Source organism: Lemur catta, chromosome 1 (assembly GCF_020740605.2).
Source record: "Lemur catta isolate mLemCat1 chromosome 1, mLemCat1.pri, whole genome shotgun sequence".
In the NCBI taxonomy this organism is placed as follows: Eukaryota; Metazoa; Chordata; class Mammalia; order Primates; family Lemuridae; genus Lemur; species Lemur catta.
In genome coordinates, this window is record NC_059128.1 from 218,926,604 (window position 1) to 218,947,072 (window position 20,469).

The following is a 20,469-nucleotide window of genomic DNA, read 5'->3' on the forward strand; positions in this document are numbered from 1 at the left end:
GTTTCTTGCCATAGTATTTGAAAAATGTAACTTCTTTTGTAACTTAAAATAGCCTTGTTCTTTCTTGCCCCCCTCCTCTGTAATTGCTTAAGCAGAATAAGCAGCGAAGCTTATTAAGCAGTGAAGTTGTATCATTAATGTGTTTGGTGAAGTGAAATGTTACCAATTTGAGTAATGTCAGCATGCCATTGAGAAATGAATAATTTCAAATACTTGTAAAATCTCGAATGTCTATAAGTTGAGTATCTTTGCTTAAATAACAATCTTACACATAGAATTTTTGTGTATTAGGTTGGTTTTCACTGAATCATTCAAAGGTAGACTGTTATATTCAATGAATAGTATGGCTGAATATAAACTACTGTAGTTAATGTTCTATTTATATATAACAAAGTATTACCTACCTACTGCTTTGTGTAACCCGAATGCATACTATATGATTTTTTAAACCATGAAACTGTGTTGTCTTTATGATATTATCATTTTATTGTATGATGATCCAAATCTAGTACTTTGTTGAAAATAGTGTATCATTTGACTTTGAATATTCACCTTTATAAAAATGCCTCTATATTTAGAAGAAAATGATTGTGTTATAATGTTTTCATATGGCTTTTATGTGTAATTCTCTAGTTAATTGGAGTAGAACTGTTGATGTTTACAAACATATCTCCTAAAGTTTGTTTAAAGGATAGTTATTCTCTAAAACTGTTGTTTTCCTTTGTACTTTTATAATCTTAAATATGCAGAAGAAATAATTTGGGGGGGAATTACATCAGTCTTCTGATATGGTTTTCATTTGGTATTAATTGTGATTTATTTTTTAGTTTCATCTACATCATAATATCTTTTAACTTAACCAGAAATCCACACTTTTTAAAATCCAAATTTAATTAGATGTATGTTATTCTACTTGTTTTTCTTGCTGTAAACCATTGTTATTCTGTGGGTGGTCTAGAATAACAGTGGAGAACAATAATCGAAGGTGAAAATAATCAAGGGCTTCTGCATTAAGAGTATATTTCTAAGTTTCTAAAAGTTTGCAATCAAGTTGTTCCTGCAATGGACTTCTTTTTCATGTTCAAACACAATTCACTGTAGGGAAGAATTTTTTTCCTGGATGATAAAATGATTGGAATCTTTACGGGGTCCTCATGATTTTTAAGCAACCTAGAAAGAGTTGTTATACTAAAGAATATTTATGGATTTTTGTTAGAAAGCTATAGTGAACTACTTTGCAAATTTTAAGAAAATATGGCTGTTTTAGCAGAAATAGCAATTGATTTCTCAAAAACTAACGGCTTACACCTAATTTTTTCCATTTGGTACTGGGAACTAGATACATTGTTTAACATATTAAAAGCTCATATAACATTATAACATAAAAGTAGCAAGTCTTTCATATGCTTCTAACATTTGTGAACATTAATATGTTATGTGATTTACTTGTTAAGCTAACATATTTACAATTTTTTCTTTAAAGGCAAATCCTCCTCCAGTACTGATCAACACAGAAAGCTTGGAAACACCAACTTACGTAAGTTCCATTTCCTCCCCACATTTAAATAATTCTGCTTTTCCTGTTCAGTTTTTGATACAGGTACAAAGATCACAGCATTTTTCTCTCCAATACATTTTACTTAAGATGTTCTGTAACTATATACTATAGATCTACTTGCTGTAGTAAATGAAGCATTACTGTCCTGTTTGGGTTACCTTTTTTTTCCATACATACATAAAGCAGAAATTTTAAAATAAATATTTATAGTTTTATTTTGAAGTTATGATGACTAATTTTCACTAAAGGCTATCTCTGACCAGTGCCATGTATTCAAAAAGTCATTTACAAGTCTAATTCAGTGACTAGATTTTTAGTAACCAGGTTTGTATGTGTTCGTATATTAAAATAATTAGTTATAACTTTGTAATCTTAAATTTACTAGTGCTTCTCTCTAAACTTACTTTGTTAAGAAGCCCTCTTTCTCCTGAAGATAAATAGCCAGAACAACAGAATCTAATCTAACATTTTCACTCCAAAGGAAAAATACCTTTGGAGATGTAAAAGTAGTACCCATTCAATAAATAGAAGGAATACCAGTGTATTTTATTTTATTCAAATGGTGCATAGTTTTACGGACTGTAAAAATCCTTTTCTCCCCTATTTGAACTATAATTGATTTTCACTTAGTACTTTAAAACATTTTATTTGGCTTCATATTCTGTTTGTATTTATATCAATATGGGTATTTCAGATATTTGGGGATTTTTGAAAAACTTCAGATAAGACTTACTACCAAACCAAAAAAGCTGTTCTACCCTTTTTTCAGATTCTTCATTTCATTTGATATTATCTTTCACACTGATGTAGAATACTTAGTCAAGCAGAATTTGTACTTTTGTTAGTATGTTTTTCACATACTTTTATTTCTCCCTTATTTATTCTCTTTGTTGAAGTATGTTTTCTATAGTGGAGTAGTCAGTGATTAAATGTTTTTATTTTAATACTCTTTCAGCTGAAAGGTTATTATTAATATATGAGAACTAATAGAAAATAATAATATTGACAAAGAAAATAAATGCACATGCATTTTAGGGGAAATGTCTACAAATTGAAAGCAAGATTAACATACCAAGCAACAAACTTAAAGTAAAAAGAAAACTTTTATAATTTCAAGTTTATATAACATATTATTGAAAAAATATTTTTCCTGCTTAGCAAGATATGTTAGGGTCTCCAAGTCCATTTTCATGATTGGAGACTCACAAGACTGAGTATATAGTTTATTCATGACTAAAATTTATTGTAGCTATATAGTAAGTAAGGATCCACAGTTAGATCGTAAGGCTGTATGTTTAGAGGAATCTATGTGTAGACTTCCTTATACTTTCTTCTTTCCATGAAGGGTCATACATAGCACTTTTCCCCCCAGCAATGAAAATACAGCACCATGTATGCCATATTTCTGCCCAGGAAAGCCTGGAATGGACTCACCACCCAGGTTTTTTATTTCCAGTTGGTCAAATAGGCACCCTCTGTCTAGCACATGCCAAATTTCCAGACTCCCAAAAGGAAAGCAGATGTTTAGCATAAAATGTCTTGTCTCTACAAAGTCTAGGCACAATAAACCACCCTGTAAGTTCAGAAATGGTAGGAACACTGCCAAAATCGAAGTTCCCAGATCCCAGCTAAGACTCAACCTTGAAAGCAGGCCTTTTTAGAGATAGTAGCAGTAGCAGGCCTGAAACATTAACCCTTTTCTGTATATAAGGACATAAGTTAAATTCCAATTCCTCAAGCAAGATTTATCAAAGGGTGCTTTATCAAAGTACTTTATCATACTTAAAAGAACACCATGTGAAATGTTGTCTTTGTTCATTTATTGTTGCTATAAAAGAATACTTGAGGCTGGATAATTTATAAAGAAAAGAGGTTTATTTGGCTCACAATTCTGCTGGCTCAAAAATTGGGCCTTTGGTGAAAACCTCAGGATGCTTCCATTTATATCAAAAGTTGAAGGGGAGCCAGCATATGCAGAGATCACATGGTGAGAGAGGAAGCAAGAGAGAGCTAGGAGGTGCAGACTCTTTTTAACTATCACCTCTCATGGGAGCTAATAGAGCGAGAGCTCATTCATTACTATGAGGATGATACCAGTCCATTTGTGAGAGATCTGTCCCCATGATCTAGACACCTCCCATTAGGCTCCTCCTCCAACATTGGGGATCAAATTTCAACATGAGTTTTAGGGGACAAACATCCAAACAGTAGCAGTTAATAACTGTTCTCTGTGGCTCTGGCAGCATATAGGCAAAAACAATGTGTTTTGTTTGGGTAAAACAACTTTAGGCTTTTAAGAGACTGAGGAATTTCATTCTGAATATATTAAAATATATTCCAGAATGGTTTTTAAACTTATTTCTTATCCCATTGTTAATTCCCTGATCACTTAATACTTTCTATGTATTGATGAATAAACATAAAAAAAATTGCAGTTGCTACCTTAGAACACATTTTTTTCTGGCTACAGTCCTTACACTTGCCAAAATTAAGTCATTAATTGAAAAGCTAATGCATATACATAGTACGAAATTCAAAAGATGCAAAAAGATATCCAGTGAAAAGCAAATCCATCTTCCACTCCTGTCAATCATCCAGTTACCCTTGCCTAAAGCAAAAAGTGTTAGTAATTTCATATATGTCCTTATACACATTGTGCATATGCAGATGTATCTAAGTGTTGTCTCCAGACTTTTACCATTTAATATTAATGCCCTAGTGATAATTTTATAGATATTTTTGTGTTTATATGTAAGTACAGCCATCCCTCAGTATCCACAGGGGGACTGGTTCCAGGAGTCCCATGGATACCAAAACCCACAGATGCTCAAGTCTCTTATATAAAATTATCTAGTATTTGCATATAACCCATGTACATCCTCCCATATATTTTAAATCATCTCTAGATTACTTGTAATACCTAATATAATATAAATGTTACATAAGTAGTTATACTATATTTTTATGTGTATTATGTTATGTTGTTTTTTTTTTAATTGGTTTTTTGCCCCCATATGTTTTCCATCCAGTGGTTGGATGTGGAACCCGCAGTTATGGAGGGCCGATTGTACATAATTAGAATATATTCATATAAATAGAATTGCTTAATAAGTATGTTAATTTTTAGATTTGATCATTATTGCCAAATTGCATTTCACAAAGTTTTACTCATTTATACTTTAACAAAAATATATCAACATAATTTTACCCCATACTGTCACCAGCACAGTATATTAATACTTTCATCTTTTGATAACATAATGTCTAAAACGTACTAAGTCGTTTTATTTGAGTTTATGTTATTACTCACCTTTTTCTACCTTTTCGCCTTAAAAAAATTTTATCTTAAAATATTCACATACCACAAAGTACACCCTTTTAAAGTATACAATTCAGTGATTTTTAGTTTATTCCCAGCTTTGTGCCATCATCACCACTTTGTAATTCCAGAACATTTTTATCACCCCATAAAGAAATCCTTTGCCCATTAGCAATCACTTCCCATTCTGCTCTACACCCAGCACCTGGCAACCACTAATCTACTTAAAGTAACTATGGATTTGTTTATTCTGAACCTTTCTTATAAATAGAATTATACAATATGTGGACTTTTGTATCTTGGCTTCTTTCATCTAGCATAATGTTTCCAAGGTTCATCCATGTTGAGACATATCTCAGTAATCCATTCCTTTTTATTGCCAAAAAATACTCTGTTGTACAGATATACTACATTTTGTGTACCTACTCATCAGTTGATGTAAATTTGAATTGTGGAGTTATTCATAGTAAATTATGAATAATGCTGATATGAGTATCATCACAGATTTTGTATGGACATATATTTTCATTTCTTTTGCGTGTATTCCTAGGAAAGGAATTGCTGGGTCATGTGATAACTCTGTTTAATCTGTCAGGGAGCTGCCAAACTGTTTTCCAAGGTCACTGTACCATTTTACCTTCCCATCAGCAATGTAAGAGGTTTCCAGTTTCTCCACATCATCAGCAATCTTGTTATTCCTTACCAAATGATGATATGATCTTTTTGATTATAGCCATCCTAGTTGGTAAGAAGTGATAGCTCATTGTGGCTTTAATTGGTATTTCTCTAATGACCAATGAAGTTGAACATTTTTTCATGTTTGTTAGCCATTTGCGTATCTTCTTAGGAGAAATGTCAGTTTAGATCACTTGACTGTTTTAATTGGATTATTTGTTTCTTATTAGTGCTTTTGAAGGAGTTCTTTATATATTCTGGATACAGGTTCTTTATCAGATATGTTTTGCAAAAGTTTCCTCCCATTCTATAGATTATATATTTTCACTTTCTTGATAATTTCCTCTGAAACACAAAAGTACAGTTTATATATTTTTTCTTTTGTCACTTTTTGTATTGTATGTAAGAAACCATTGCCTACTCCAACCTCACAAAGTTTTACACTTAAGTTTTCATCTAAGAGTTTTATAGTTTTAGCTCTTCCTTTTATTCATTTTGAGTTAATTTTTGTATAGTGTGAGGTAGAGATCCAGCTTCATTGTTTTGTGTGTGGATATCCAGTTTGCCTATCACCATTTGTTGGAAAGACTATTTTTCCATATTGAATGATCTTGGCACCCTTGTAGAAAATGAATTAATTGGCCAGGCACAGTAGCTCACGCCTGTAATCCTAGCACTCTGGGAGGCCAAGGTGGGAGGATTGCTTGAGTTCAGGAGTTCGAGACCAGCCTGAGCAAGAGCGAGACCCTGTCTCTACTAAAAATAGAAAGAAATTAGCTGAACAACTAAAAATACATAGAAAAAATTAGCCGGGCATGGAGGCACATGCCTGTAGTCCCAGCTACCCGGGAGGCTGAGGTCGGAGGATCACTTGAGCCCAGGAGTTTGAGGTTGCTGTGAGCTAGGCTGATGCCACGGCACTCTAGCCCAGGCAAGAGAGTGAGACTCTGTCTCAAAAAAAAAAGAAAAGAAAATCAATTAATTGTAAATAGATAGGTTTATTTCTTTAATTCCTTTCAGCAATGTTAAGTATTTGTTTTTCTTGTGATGTTATTGTAAATGGAATTGCTTTCTTAATTTTATTTTTGGATTTTTTTATTGCTTGTGTGGAAATTTAATTGACTTTTAGGTGTTTATCTTTTGTCCTGCAACCATGTTGAACTCACTTATTAGCCTCAATAGTTTTTTAATGTAGATTCTTTTGTATTTTCTATGTACAATATCATGTCATCAGAAAATAGAGACAGTTTTATTTCTTCCTTTTCAATCTGGATGCCTTTTTTATCTCTTTCTTGCCTAGTTGCCCTGGCTAGAACCTCCATTACAATATTTAATAGAAGTGGTGAGAGCAAACATCCTTGTTTTGTTCCTGATCCTTAGGAAAAAGCTTTCAGTCTTGCCATTAAGTATGATGTATTATACTTAATTTTGAGTATTAACTGATACTATAGTTTCATTGACATTGAGTTTGATTCTCTCTCCATTCATCCCTGTTCTATCCTAAAATAGTAAAAACATTAAGGAAAGGCAAAATTAAAGACAAAAATTCTAGAGTTCTTACTAGTTCCAGTAAAGAGAAAGAAATGAAGTAAGGTGTTGAAAAAGTTCCCATCCATTCCCCTCTCTTTATTTCACTGAGACAATCCATGAAGACTGAAGGTTAGGAAAATTCATTCAGTTGGACTTTGGTAGCCTTGTTATATAATAAAATCTTCAGTTTTTCCACATATAATGTAATTTATAACTACAGTATTCTATGGTCAACAGAAATCCATTATTTAGGAAAAACTTTAAACTCTTGGAGAGTTATTACTTTGTATTTAATTATGTTAATTTGTATTAGGAAGAACATTTTCTTTTTTCTAATACTTTTTTGTTTTTAGATTCTTACTTTGTGATGATACAGGGTTTGGGGTTTTTAATTGCCTGAGATTATGCGAATATTGATAGATAAAATCTTGGATTTTGATATATTACTCTATAGTTAGAAAGTTATTACTGAATTGAACCTAGACATTAAAAGGAATAGGGAATTAATAAATTAGGCTTCTTTTTATCTTCCCTTGGGCAAATCTTATACCTTTCATGTAATAGGATTTGTCTTATTTCAAAATGTTAGTGTTGGCTGATCGTAAAATGAAAAATAAAATCCTTGGGCCAATGAGAGACTGAAGATATCTGTGTTATAAATTTTTCTCTACTTCTTTATGGCCTGTATATACCTATAATTAAAGTCAATTATATTAAAAAGAAAAAAATTGTACAATATAAAAGGTAACCAGTAAATGGTATTCCATTATACTAGCAGCAACCAGTTGGGAACATGAGTACATTAATTGTATTAACAAAAATGTGAAATACCTAGCAATCAGCTAAAAAGGAAATGTATAGAGTGTGTAGTAAGAAATCTATAAAATTTTACTGAGTAGCATGTAACAATATTTAAGTAGAGAACAGATTATGTTGCTGAGCAGGAAGATAATGTAAAGACCTTCATTTTCCGCAAACTAATCTGTAAATTTAGTATAATAACTATCATAAGCCACAAAAAGAGGAGTGAGGGGAGAAGAGGGAGACAGAAAAAGAAAGAGAGAATGTGTGTCTTTGTTTTGGAGAGGTAGAGTTGGAGTTACTGAAATGATTCAGCTAGAGTTGCACCATCCAGTAAAGTAGCCACTAGCCCCATACTGCTGTTTAAATTGATTAAAATTCAGTAAAGTTTAATATTTAAATTCCATTCTGTTGATGTGGTGGATCACATTCATTAATGTTCATAAGTTGAATCGTTTTTACCACCTGGGGCTAAATCTCACTTGATCATAGTAAATGATCCTTTTAATGTGCTTTGAATTCAGTTTGCCTAGTATTTTGTTGAGGATTTTTGAATCTGTGTTCATCAAAGATATTGGCCTATAATTTTCTTGTAGTGTGCTTCTCTGGCTTTGATATCAGGGTAATGTCGGCCTCGTAAAACGAGTTTGGAAGAGTTTGAGAGAGTTTGGAATTTCCTCTTCAATTTTTTGGAAGAGTTTGAGAAGAATTAGTATTATTTCTTCTTTAAATGTTTGGTAGAATTCAGTCGTGAACCATCACACCCTGGGCTTTTTTTGATGGGAGATTTTTGATTATTGATTCTATCTCCTTAACTCACTGTTGGTCTGTTCAGATTGTCTGTTTCTTCAAAATTCAGTCTAGGTAAGTTTATGTTTCTAGAAATTTATCTATTTCTTCTAAGTTATCCAATTTGTTGACATTTAATTGTTTATGGTAGTCTCTTATCCTTTGTATTTTTGTGGTATGTGTTGTAATGTCTCCTCTTTCGTTTGATGCCATTTATAATAGCACCAAAAAAATAAAAATAAAATAGGAATAAATTTAACCAAAGAGATAAAAGATCTATACACTGAAAACTATAAAACAATGATGAAAGAAATTGAAGAAGACACAGATAAATGGAACGCTATCCCATGTTCCTGTTTTGGAAAAATTAATATTGTTAAAATGTCCACACTACCCAAAGCGATCTATGGATTCAGTACAACCCCTGTCAAAATTCCAGTAATACCTGACAAAGGAATAGAAAATACACTCCTAAAATTCTTATGAAACCGTAAAAGACCTCCAATATCCAAAGCAATCTGGTACAGAAAGAACAAAGGTTAAGGCAACACACTGCTTGATCTCAAAATCTCCTTCAAAGCTATAGTAATCTGGCCAGGCACAGTGGCTAATACCTGTAATCCCAGCATTTTGAGACATCAAGGTAGGAATATTGCTTGAGGCCAGGAGTCCAAGACCAGCCGGAGCAACATAGCGAAACCCCATCTCTACAAAATAGAAGAATTAGCTGTGCCTGGTGGCATGTAACTGTAGTCCCAGCTACCTTGGGAGGCTGAGATAGGAGGATTGCTTGAACCCAGGAGTCTGAGGTTGCAGTGAGCTATGATGACACTGAACTCTAGCCTGGGCAACAGAGTGAGATCCTGTCCCTGAAACAAACAAACGAATGAACAAACAACTACAGTAATCAAAACAGGCTTGACGCTAGCACAAAAACAGACAAATAGACTAATGGAATAGAACAGAGAACCCAGAAATAAGTCCACACATTTATGAAAAACTGATCTTTATAAGATACCAAGAACACACATTGGGGAAAAGACAGTTTCTTTAATAAACAATGGTAGGATAACTGGATATTCACACGCAGGAGGATGAAGTTGGACCCTTATCTCACCCTATATGCAAAAATCAACTTAAAATGGATTGAGGACTTAAATGTTAAGAACTGAAACTGTAAAAGTAGGGGGGAAGCTTCTTGACACTGGACTGGGCAAAGATTTTTTTGGCACCCAAAAGGATGGGCAACAAAAACAAAAATAGACAAATGGGATTGCATCAAGCTTCTACACAACAAAGGCAACAATCAGCAGAGTGCAGAGACATCCTACAGAATGGGAAAAAATATTTGTGAACGAGAAATCTGATAAGGGTATAATATTTAAAATATATAAGGAACTCAAATAAATCAATAGCAAGAAAAGAAATAACCCAATTAAAAACTGGACAAAGGACCTGAAAAGACATTTTTCAAAAAAAGACATACAAAATGGCCAATGGGAATATGAAAAATCAGGGAAATGCAGATTAAAACCACAATGATCATTACTTCACACCCATTAGGATGGCTGTTATCAAAAAGGCAAGAGATAATTGTTGGCAATGGTATGAGAAAAGGGAACCTTTGTATACTGTTGGTGGGAATGTAAATTAGTATAGCAATTATGAAAAACAGAATGGAAGTTCCTCAAAAAATTAAAAATAGAGCTATTGTATGATCCATCAATCCCACTTCTGGGTGTATATACCCAAAGGAAATGAAATCAATATATCAAAAAGCTGTGTACACTCCAGTGTTCATTGCAGCATTATTCAAGATCACCAAGATATGGAAACAACCAAAGTGTGTATTGGTGGATGAATGGATAGAGAAAATGTGGTATACATACACAGTGGAATACTATCTGGCCTTTAAAAAGAAGGAAATCATGTCATTTGCAACAACATGGATGAAACTGAAGGACATTATGTTAAGTGAAATAAGCCAGGCACAGAAGGACAAATAGTACATGATTTCACTTATATGTGGAATCTAAAAAAGTCAAACTAAAAGAAGCAGAGAGTAGAATGGTGATTACCAGGGGCTGAGGTTAAGGGCAGAAATTGGGGAGATGTTGCTCAAAGGATACAAAATTTCAGTTAGGAATAACTTCAGGAGATACGTTGTATAACATGACAACTAAAGTTAACAATGTGCTGTATACTAGAAAATGGCTGAGAATAGATTTTAAATATTCCCGCCACACACAAAATTGTTTCTGATAATGTACTCTTTGTCTTTAGAAGCCCAGTGTGAAGGTGGTTAATATTACTGAATTGTCTCTGTATCTGAAATTGTCAGTTTCAAATTATTGAAGATTGATTAATAGTTACTAGGGGATCTGTATGGCCTTCTCACATTACACCTCTTTAAAATCACTCTGTGCTACCTGAAAACCTCACTCTATGCTACCTGGAAGCCTACATTATGACTTGACATTAAATTAAGCACCAGGAACACTTACTAAGTACCTACCTTGTGAGGAGACTTAATGGTGAAAATCTCAAATTCCTTAAGGCAGAAATCGTAAGACCACAATACCAAAATTTTATATGTTAACACCAGATGGGCCTCATAAGCACACTCATTTGGAAATGTTTTCCATAACAAAATTTTAGACTTTTAGAAATAAACAAATGAACAAAAATGAAGTCCAGCTTAACAATTGTGGGTTTTGACCTAATCCATATGCCAAGGAAAATTTATGAATTTTAATGGAGATTTTTAAAAACAGAAAAGAGCATAAAGGAATTGAGCATTCAACTCAAAAAGCTTTCATAAAAAATCTAAAGAAAGAATAAGGAATTGTTAAAAATTAAAGCAAGAAGTAATAGCATGAAATATAATAAATTTATCAACAGTATCAAAACTACTTTGATAAAGACTGATACTTGTTTGCAGTCCCACCAGCAGTGTATGAGTGCTGGTGCCAACATTAATTGTTTTGGGACTTTTTGATAAAGGCCATTCTCACTGGAAATAAGTGATATCTCATTGTGGTTTTGATTTGCATTTCCCTGATGATTAGAGATGTTGAGCATTTTTTCATGTGTTTGTTAGCCATTAGTCTGTCTTCTTTTGAAAAGTTTCTGTTCATGTCCTTTGCCCACTTTTTGATAGGGTTTGATTTTTTCTTGCTGATTTTCCTGATTTCTATATAGATTCTAGTTATCAGCCCTTTATTGGATGTGTAACATGCGAATATTTTCTCCCATTCTGTAGGTTGTATCTGTTTGCTCTCGTGATAGTTTCCTTTGCTATGCAGAAGCTTTTTAATTTGATCAGGTCTCATTTATTTATTTTAATTGTTGCTGTGATTGCCTTTGGGGTCTTCTTCATAAATTCTTTGCCTAGGCCAATGTCTATAAGAGTTTTTCCAACATTTTCTTCTAGAATTCTTATAGTTTCATGCCTTAGGTTTAAGTCTGTTATCCACCGTGAGGTGATTTTTGTGAGAGGTGCGGATCCTGTTTCAGTCTTCTACATGTGGCTATCCAGTTTTCCCAGTACCATTTATTGAATAAGGATTCTTTTCCCCAGTGTATGTTTTTTGTCTGCCTTGTGAAAGATTAGATGGCTTTGTGAGGATGATTTTATATCTAGTACAACCTCCGTGGAAAGCAATATGTAGATACCTCAAAGACATACAAGTAGAACTACCATTTGATCCAGCAATCGCATTACTGGGCATCTACCCAAAAGAACTAAAGACATTCTGTAAAAGACATCTGCACTAGAATGTTTTTAGCAGCCCAATTCACAATCGCAAAGATGTGGAAACAACCCAAGTGCCCATCAATACATGAGTGGATTAATAAAATGTGGTATATGTATACCACGGAGTTCTATTCAGCCACAAAAAACAGTGGTGATAAAGCACCTCTTGTATTATCCTGGATAGAGCTGGAACCCATTCTACTAAGTGAAGTATCCCAAGATTGGAAAAATAAGCACCACATGTACTCACCATCAAATTGGTTTTAACTGATCAACGCTTAAGTGCACATATAGTAATAACATTCTTCGGGTATTGGGCAGATAGCAGGGGAGAACGGGATGGGTATATACACACCTAATGGGTGCGGTGAGTCCCGTCTGGGGGATGGACACGCTTGAAGCTCTGACTCGGGTGGGGCAAGGGCAATATATGTAACCTAAACATTTGTACCCCTATAATATGCTGAAATAAAAAAGAAGAAAAAAAAGACTGACAGACTTCTAGTAAATCTAAGTAAGAAAGGTTAAAGATGATACAAATATTGAACTTTATTTTTACTCATAACAAAGGGACTTCCAGTCAAGTTGGCAGGATATGCACATGTGTAACTCTCCTATACTCTAGATACATATCATAGAAATGATAGATTTAAAATATATGTAGGTCGGTGGGAAGCGAGGGCTGCGGAAAGGCCGTGCTTTGTGGCTCAGCCTCACATCAGATCAGGCATATGCAGCTCTGACCCCTCATCTCGCCCCATGGTCGACCCTGCCATGGGCAGGCATGGGCTGGTCGCTGAGGCCCAGGCTGCGGGTGTGTTCTTGGAATCATGAATCATGTTTATAGCCCTAGATCTCCTGGAGTTCCCTATGCAAATGCCAAAGGAATTGGTTATCCAGCTTGTTTCCCCATGGGCTATGCAGCAGCAGCTCCTGCCTATTCTCCTAACGTGTACCCGGGAGCAAATCTTACCCCTCCAAAAGGTTACGCTCCCCACATGCCTTACAAAGTGTCCTGTTCCCTACCAGTGGGGCCCAACCCTACTGCCATGAACTCTGTGAAATGCCAACCCCCAGTAAAGCCCATACACACAGCAAGTCACATACTAAACACAGCTGCTGTATGTGGAAACCCCACCTACCACCCATCACCCATCATGTCATTCACCACACCACGGTGGTGCAGCATGCCGTGATGTACCCTGCTCCCTCCTCCCAGTCACCATGGCATGGTTGCTAGGACCATTATGGCCATGTCAGTAAGTACCCTGCTGACTGCTCACTCCCCAACTCCTGTTGCCCCCCACCCAGTCACTGTGCCCACCTACCAGACCCCAGGAACACCCAGCTATAGCTATGTGCTCCCTCAGTGGTTATCACCCTGCAAATGTTTGAGAATGGAGCTATGCAGTCACATCGTTGAGGTTCTGCAGCTAGTGCTACAGGCCTTGTGCCTCCAACCAGGACTTTTTTCTTAATGCTCTAGACACTTGGCTAAACACGACTACATCCTGGCCCAGCAGGTCCCAGTGCTGTTAGTTTCCAGCTAATTCTGTGGGTTGATCTTAAAGCAAATCCTGCTTTGTGGACTGCCAGGCAACCTTTTAGCTAACTGTAATGATAAAAAAGGAAGTGCTAATCTATTCTGAATCATATCTAGTTGAATGCATGTTTAAAAAAGAAAACACAAAACAAAGCTTCCTTAATCTACCTGCAGTGACTGATGCAAAACTGTCATATGCAAAATCCAAAGGAATGGAAATGTATTTTACAACTTGTGTTACTAGAAAATATATATATGTAAATGCCACTGAACTATACACTTTAAAATGGTAAAGATGGTAAATTATTTACATTTTCCTACAATTAAAAAGTTAAAAGTACATATAAAAGTGCTTTTGTAACATATCATCCCTAAAATAAGAGGCAAATGTCTTTAGGTGAGAAAGAAGAGGAAATAAAGTCATAATTGAGTTTGAATCCATGAGAGCCACAAGAATTAAGAACCTAAAAGGGTAGTAGAGATGGGTTTCAAAAGCCCTGAAGGAGAAAACTCCTAGCCCCTATTTTAGACCTGAATTAAGTGTTAGTTCTTTATGGTATGGTAAAGAAAGCGAAGTGTAGATATCATTATTTCTGTTGTAGTTATGTTATTTCTGTTGTGGTTATGTATCATTGCATGACAAAATATCCTGAAACGTAGTGGCTTAAAAGAACAATAGTTCATTATTTCCCATGATTTTCTGGGTTAATTGGATAGTTAGGCTTTACATGGTGCTGGGTGGGGCACTGGAAAAGGCTGGAAGGTCCAGATAGCCTTATTCGTGTCGCTGACAACTGGTGCTGACTGCTGGCTAGGAGTGAAGCTGGGGCTTTTAGCCAAAGGCATTGGTTTTCCTTCATTTGGATCTGCCTGTATAGGCTATTTGAGTTCTCCTCACATTATAGCTGCTGGGTTCTATGAAAATGCATTTTAAGATAAGGGCAAACCCACTGCAAGGCATCATATGACCTAGCCTCAGAATCCACACAGCATCATTTGTGTCACTTTTTTTTTTTTTTTTTTTTTTTTTTAAATCAAAGGTAGTCACAGGGCTTACCTAGATGTAAGGGAAGGGGAATTAGACTCCATCCACCTCTTGATGGCAGGGCGATTTAGGCATACTGCAAAAGAGCATGTGGGATGGAAGATCTAGGGCATCTTCAGAAATATCATTTATCAAAAACTCCGTTTGACTTAGATTGAGTATTATGCCCAGCCTCTTATCACTAGAAATTTTAAAGCAAGGATTCCAACTTGGGTTGATCTGATTCCAAGGGCTCCTTACCCTTCACCAGTCACCCTCATTGTGGGGGTTTCTTCTTTCAAGAGAGAATAGGGAATAAAAGAATGTGCCTTATCTCTAAGATGTGAGTAAGATCTTGAATGGTGAATCTCATTTGGACATAAAATTTGTAAGTGAAATTTGTGACAGAGGAAGCACAAGAGTTCCGGATGTAGAGGTGGGAAATTGTAGGATATGTAATGGAAAGAACAAGTCATTCAAATTAGGTGACATATAAGGCATATGAAGAGGTAAGAAATGAAGGTGAGCAGTAGATTGGAGTCAGTCCGTATAGACCTTTGATTACCAAGCTATAGAGTTTGGATATTTCTAGGAAAGAAGAGTTTACGAAAACACAGGGACTGATTTGGGCACTGGGGAATACTAATCTAAGCAATTGAGTATTCATTGCCAATACTTCCAATACTGAGCATTGGCAGTATTCCAGAGGAGGTTTCACAAAGGCCTAAATCAAGGTAATAGAAATGAGAATGAAGAGGTGATGGTTTTCATAAAAATTGAAGTATTCAAACCAGGAAGAGGTGGCAACTAATTAGATGTGTGGATCAAGGCAGAGAATGTAGTCCGAGTTCAAAAATATTAAAAGCTGCATGTTCCCTTCTTATATTTAAGAGTCATGATACCATGAATGTCAACTCATTAATAATATTTGTACTCTTCTATTCCTTAAAATTCTTGCCCAGAATTATTAAAATGAAGCTATTTTATTTGATTACTGTCACATTTAACAGGTTTTCATTAATGAATCATGCAAAACTTGTCTTGCTGTTTTTGATTTTACACTCTGATTTCTGAGCTACTTCTCTTTTCCCCCATTAGGTTAATGGCACTGATGCAGATTATGAATATGAAGAAATCACACTTGAAAGGGTAAAAACTATTAATTATCTTAATCTGTTGTTTTAAAGAACTTTTAAATATACTATTAAATACAGATTCTAAGGGAGAAGATCTTTCAAAAACAGAACCATGGAGCATTTTCTAAGTTCACGGATTGTAAAATTAGCCGTGATATTTTCAGAACACATTCCTTTTCTTTAGTAACATTATTTTTTAAATAAACTTTTTATTTTAAAATAGTTTTAGGTTTATAGAAAAGTTATAAAAAATAGTCCAAAGAGTTTCCATTTACCTTGGACTCATTACTAGAGTAAATTTGTTTCAGCTAATGAACTAATATTAATATATTATAAACTGAAGTCTACATTCAGATTCCATTAGTTTTTATGTTTTTCTCTTCCAGAGTCCCATCCAGGCTACCACATTTCATTTAGTTAACATGTCTTCTTAGATTCTTCTAGACTGTGATAGTTTTTCTTGTTTTTTAATTTTGTTTTTACTATTTATATGCTTATAATAATAAAATAATCATTTTAAATAGGTATTTACTATACTAGGCATTGTCTCAATTTTCTTTCCTAGCAAAATAACCATAGTTCTAATGGACAAGACCATATTAAAAACTTATTATCATGCATTCTCCCAATTAGAAAATAACTTAAGGGTGCCATCTAGATATGTAAATTTTCTTGAGATATATTTTCCCCTTAAAATATCTACATTCAGGAGCTGGGTGAGGGGGCTCATGCCTGTAATCCCAGCAACTCAGGAGGCTGAAGTGGGAGGATTGCTTGAGGCCACGAATTCAATACCAGCCTGGGCAACATAGCCAGACCCTGTTTTTTGAAAAATTTTAAAGAATAAACCAGTCGTAATGGTGCATGCCTGTAGTCCCAGCTTCTTGGGGCAGAAGGATTGCTTAGGCCCAGGAATTTGAGGCTGTAGTGAGTAATGATCACACCACTATACTTCAGCCTGGGTGACAGAGCAAGACCCCATCTCTTTAAAAAAAAAAAAAAATCTGCATTTAATTTATACTCTATTTTAGTAATACCACCTTGTCTGGCTAGCATTTTATGGAAATTTAGTGTTCTACACAAGTAAATTTTCTAAGTGAATGAATATATATTTAACACTGAAATCCTAGATTAGATTTATTTATGTTTGAAGCCAGAATAGACTCTGAGAAAAATAAATAGAATTCAGAGGGTCTATTACATGTATAATAGATTTTATTGCCTACAACCTAAAGTCAGGTCACCTACTCAAGTTAGGTGGATGCCTGGCTAACATTCAAGTAAGCACAGTATTAACGTATTGTACATATTTTAGTATGATATTTTGTGACATCTCCTGAATTTTTATTTTTATTCATTTTCATCCTTTCCCGGTGACTTCTTAATTTCTTTTAGTCAAGACTATGCATTGCATTTTCAATGGCTGAGAAACTTAAGTACATAAGTAACTTGGTTATCCCTCCACAGTCTGTTGTTGAGATTCTAGTAACTCTTGAGGAGTTTAGGTTGAAAAACATTTTTTATTAAAATAAAATTTTAAGAGAAATCATGGTAGAGTGGGTGTTCAAGCTATTTAATACTAACAGGTAAATAATAGGTCCAGATATATCCACTTGCTTGCATTGCCTGAAATCCAGAGTGAGAATATACTTGCAAAAATAAACATTTTTTAATACCATTGCCTAAATCAATTGTTTTTAAAGACTTGTTGTAGCAGTAGAACCCTTTCTGTGAAGAAAATATTATTTAGAAATCCAGTGTCTCCTGTTTGTAAAACAAGCAAAACGTAGAGATGTTTTGGCAAAATTTACTTTGGTATCGAGAGGGTTCACCAATGTTAAGTTCTTAGGTTGAGCTTTCAGTATTAAAAAAAAAATGCCTTGGCTGGACATGGTGGCTCACACCTGTAATCCCAGCACTTTGGGAGGCTGAGACAGAATCACTCGAGGCCAGCAGTTCAATACTAGCCTGAACAGAGAGCCCATCTCTACAAAAAATTTAAAAATTAGCCCAGTGTGGTGGCATGTGCCTGTAGTCTCAGCTACTCAAGAGGCTGAGGCAGGAGGATCACTTGAGCCCAGGAGTTTGAGGTTGCAGTGAGCTATGATGACATCAGTGCACTCTAGCCTGGGCAACAGAGCGAGATTCCTGACTCATGTTTTAAACAAGCCTTTGCTATTCAGGTATATTAGTTAAACATGTCAAGGATCGATGGCAGCTATTACTTAGCAGCTACAATTTGGTTGTTTTAAAATAAGCTGATGGAAAATTAACAAAAGAAAAGCACCACCCTTACCTCTTTTTTTAAAAGGCTGAAATAATATATTGGTTTTACCTACTCAGAAATAATAGCAGCAGAAAGATCACTTCAGCATCTGTCTCTTAAGAGATATTTGCTCTACCACACATGGCTAAGGTACAGTCTAAAAGAAAAAGACTTATAGTGACACCTCTGCAGATGGACAATTAATCCAAGGACAAATTGCATATATGTTTAAAGAAAGAACTGCAGACTAGACTTCAAAAGTACTCAATACCTTTTCTTCAACCTCACATACTCAGCAGTAATTCCTCTGAAAGAACTTTCCTTATGTTAAAAGTATGTCCATTTAATTTAGAATCTTCATTTTACACATACATATACCTTTATATGTCATGTTCCCTATGTTAATACAGTTTCTAGGTCCTGTAATTACAGGAGCCTATCCATAAAGACAAATCTTATTCAGTCTCAAATTTTTTTCCTCCATCCTCAGGGAAATTCAGGGCTTGGTTTCAGCATTGCAGGAGGTACAGACAACCCACACATTGGAGATGACTCAAGTATTTTCATTACCAAAATTATCACCGGGGGAGCAGCTGCCCAAGATGGAAGATTGCGGTATGTTTTGCACTTTATATTGTGATGCTGAATCCACTTTGCATATTTTTCTTGAAACAAACTGGGCAACAGATAAATACAAATAAGAAACACTGTCATAATAACTAATATAGGATAGGTGCTCAAACAGCATTCAAATGAATGAATGAGATAATATTGCTCTAAGCATTGTTTCCCTCTTTTCATTTAGGAATTCAGTTTTATCCTAGACAGATGTAACATTTTGAATAATAAATTTGATGGTTTAAGTGTTTATGAACATATTTCTAGAAATCATAATTGTATTTTCAAATACATTCACAAAATACTTTCCATTTCTTTTCTGGTCAGGAAAGATGTGTATAAACTTATTTGAGATACAAACATACATACCTGAGTTATATCTGGTACCACAAAATCTATGCAACTTTTAAAAAAATAATATATTTTCTTAATTGAATGATGAAAATAACATTAGTGTTTTATTTAAATTTAGTGTTTCATTTTGGAGATGTCTTTTGCAAACTTTGTTGCTTCCTTGGCCCATAAATTATAGTACTTTTCCTATTTGCCTGTTTGTTGTTTCATACACATGTATATGTTTAGTGACAGCCTGAAGTTTTAGGACTAAGGATTTTATATGGTCTGTTAAAAACAGCATCTCATTTTAAGATTATTGGTACCTTATGCAGCTCTTCAGTTTCTAAACTTAGCTTCTCACTGGATATGACAGGTGGTATATTAAGTTAATTAGATATAAAAATTAATAATTTAACTATTCATGTAAGTGTAGACATTTACTTCCTAATTCTGTTACTGGCCTTTTATGTGTGCTGGTTATGTGAAAATTAGTATGTTCCCTTTGTTTCACTGAAGAACATACCTGTAGGACTAATTGTAAGAGTATCACTGTCTTTGGGTATAGGATTTCTCTCCTCTAAAGAAAGTTAATTATATATAGAAGCTTGTCAGGACCAGTTTTAATATTTTAATTATGTTTTACTCCCCCTTCCTGCCCAATTTGAGATGACTATCTGTTTTTCTAATGAAATACTATGCAGTTGAAAGGTTAGGACTAGAAACAACTCAAACTTTAAAAAAACAAAATAATATCATGTCAAATTATGGTAAGCTAATTCCATAAGAAACCTTTTAATTAAGTGAACTGATCTTTATATAAATTTCAAGAAATAACTTCATTGTTTTAAGTCTAGTATCTAGGTTGGAAAAGGCACTCAAAAATTTATTGTTGGATAAATCAATGAATTAAACTCAGTTTTGACACTTGTCTCTATGACCTTATTGAACCTGAATTTTCTTTGAATCATACCTCTGTCACTTATTATCTGGGTGGCCTTGGGAAAGTTATTTAAATTCTAGGTGCCTCAGTTTCTTCAGCTGTAAAATAGGGTTAAAAATATCTATCTACAATCTATAGATTGTTGTAAGGAAGCAAGTACCTTACTAAGGAAATACC

At 34.5% G+C, this 20,469-nt stretch overlaps 1 protein-coding gene and 1 pseudogene across 10 annotated transcripts in view; both read left to right on the forward strand.

The window, feature by feature from the left end:
• DLG1 (discs large MAGUK scaffold protein 1) overlaps nt 1–20,469 on the forward strand; it is a 276,957-nt gene that overhangs the window by 143,632 nt on the left and 112,856 nt on the right. For all 9 annotated transcript variants that reach the window (XM_045539998.1, XM_045539999.1, XM_045540001.1 and 6 more), the window contains 3 exons: nt 1,484–1,537; nt 16,095–16,145; nt 18,889–19,013. In XM_045539998.1, the coding sequence (XP_045395954.1) occupies nt 1,484–1,537; nt 16,095–16,145; nt 18,889–19,013 (230 nt within the window). The remainder of the gene's footprint in view (nt 1–1,483; nt 1,538–16,094; nt 16,146–18,888; nt 19,014–20,469) is intronic.
• LOC123630420 lies at nt 13,149–14,209 on the forward strand (annotated as a pseudogene). The gene has a single exon (XR_006732676.1). The product of XR_006732676.1 is annotated as a myelin-associated neurite-outgrowth inhibitor-like (transcript).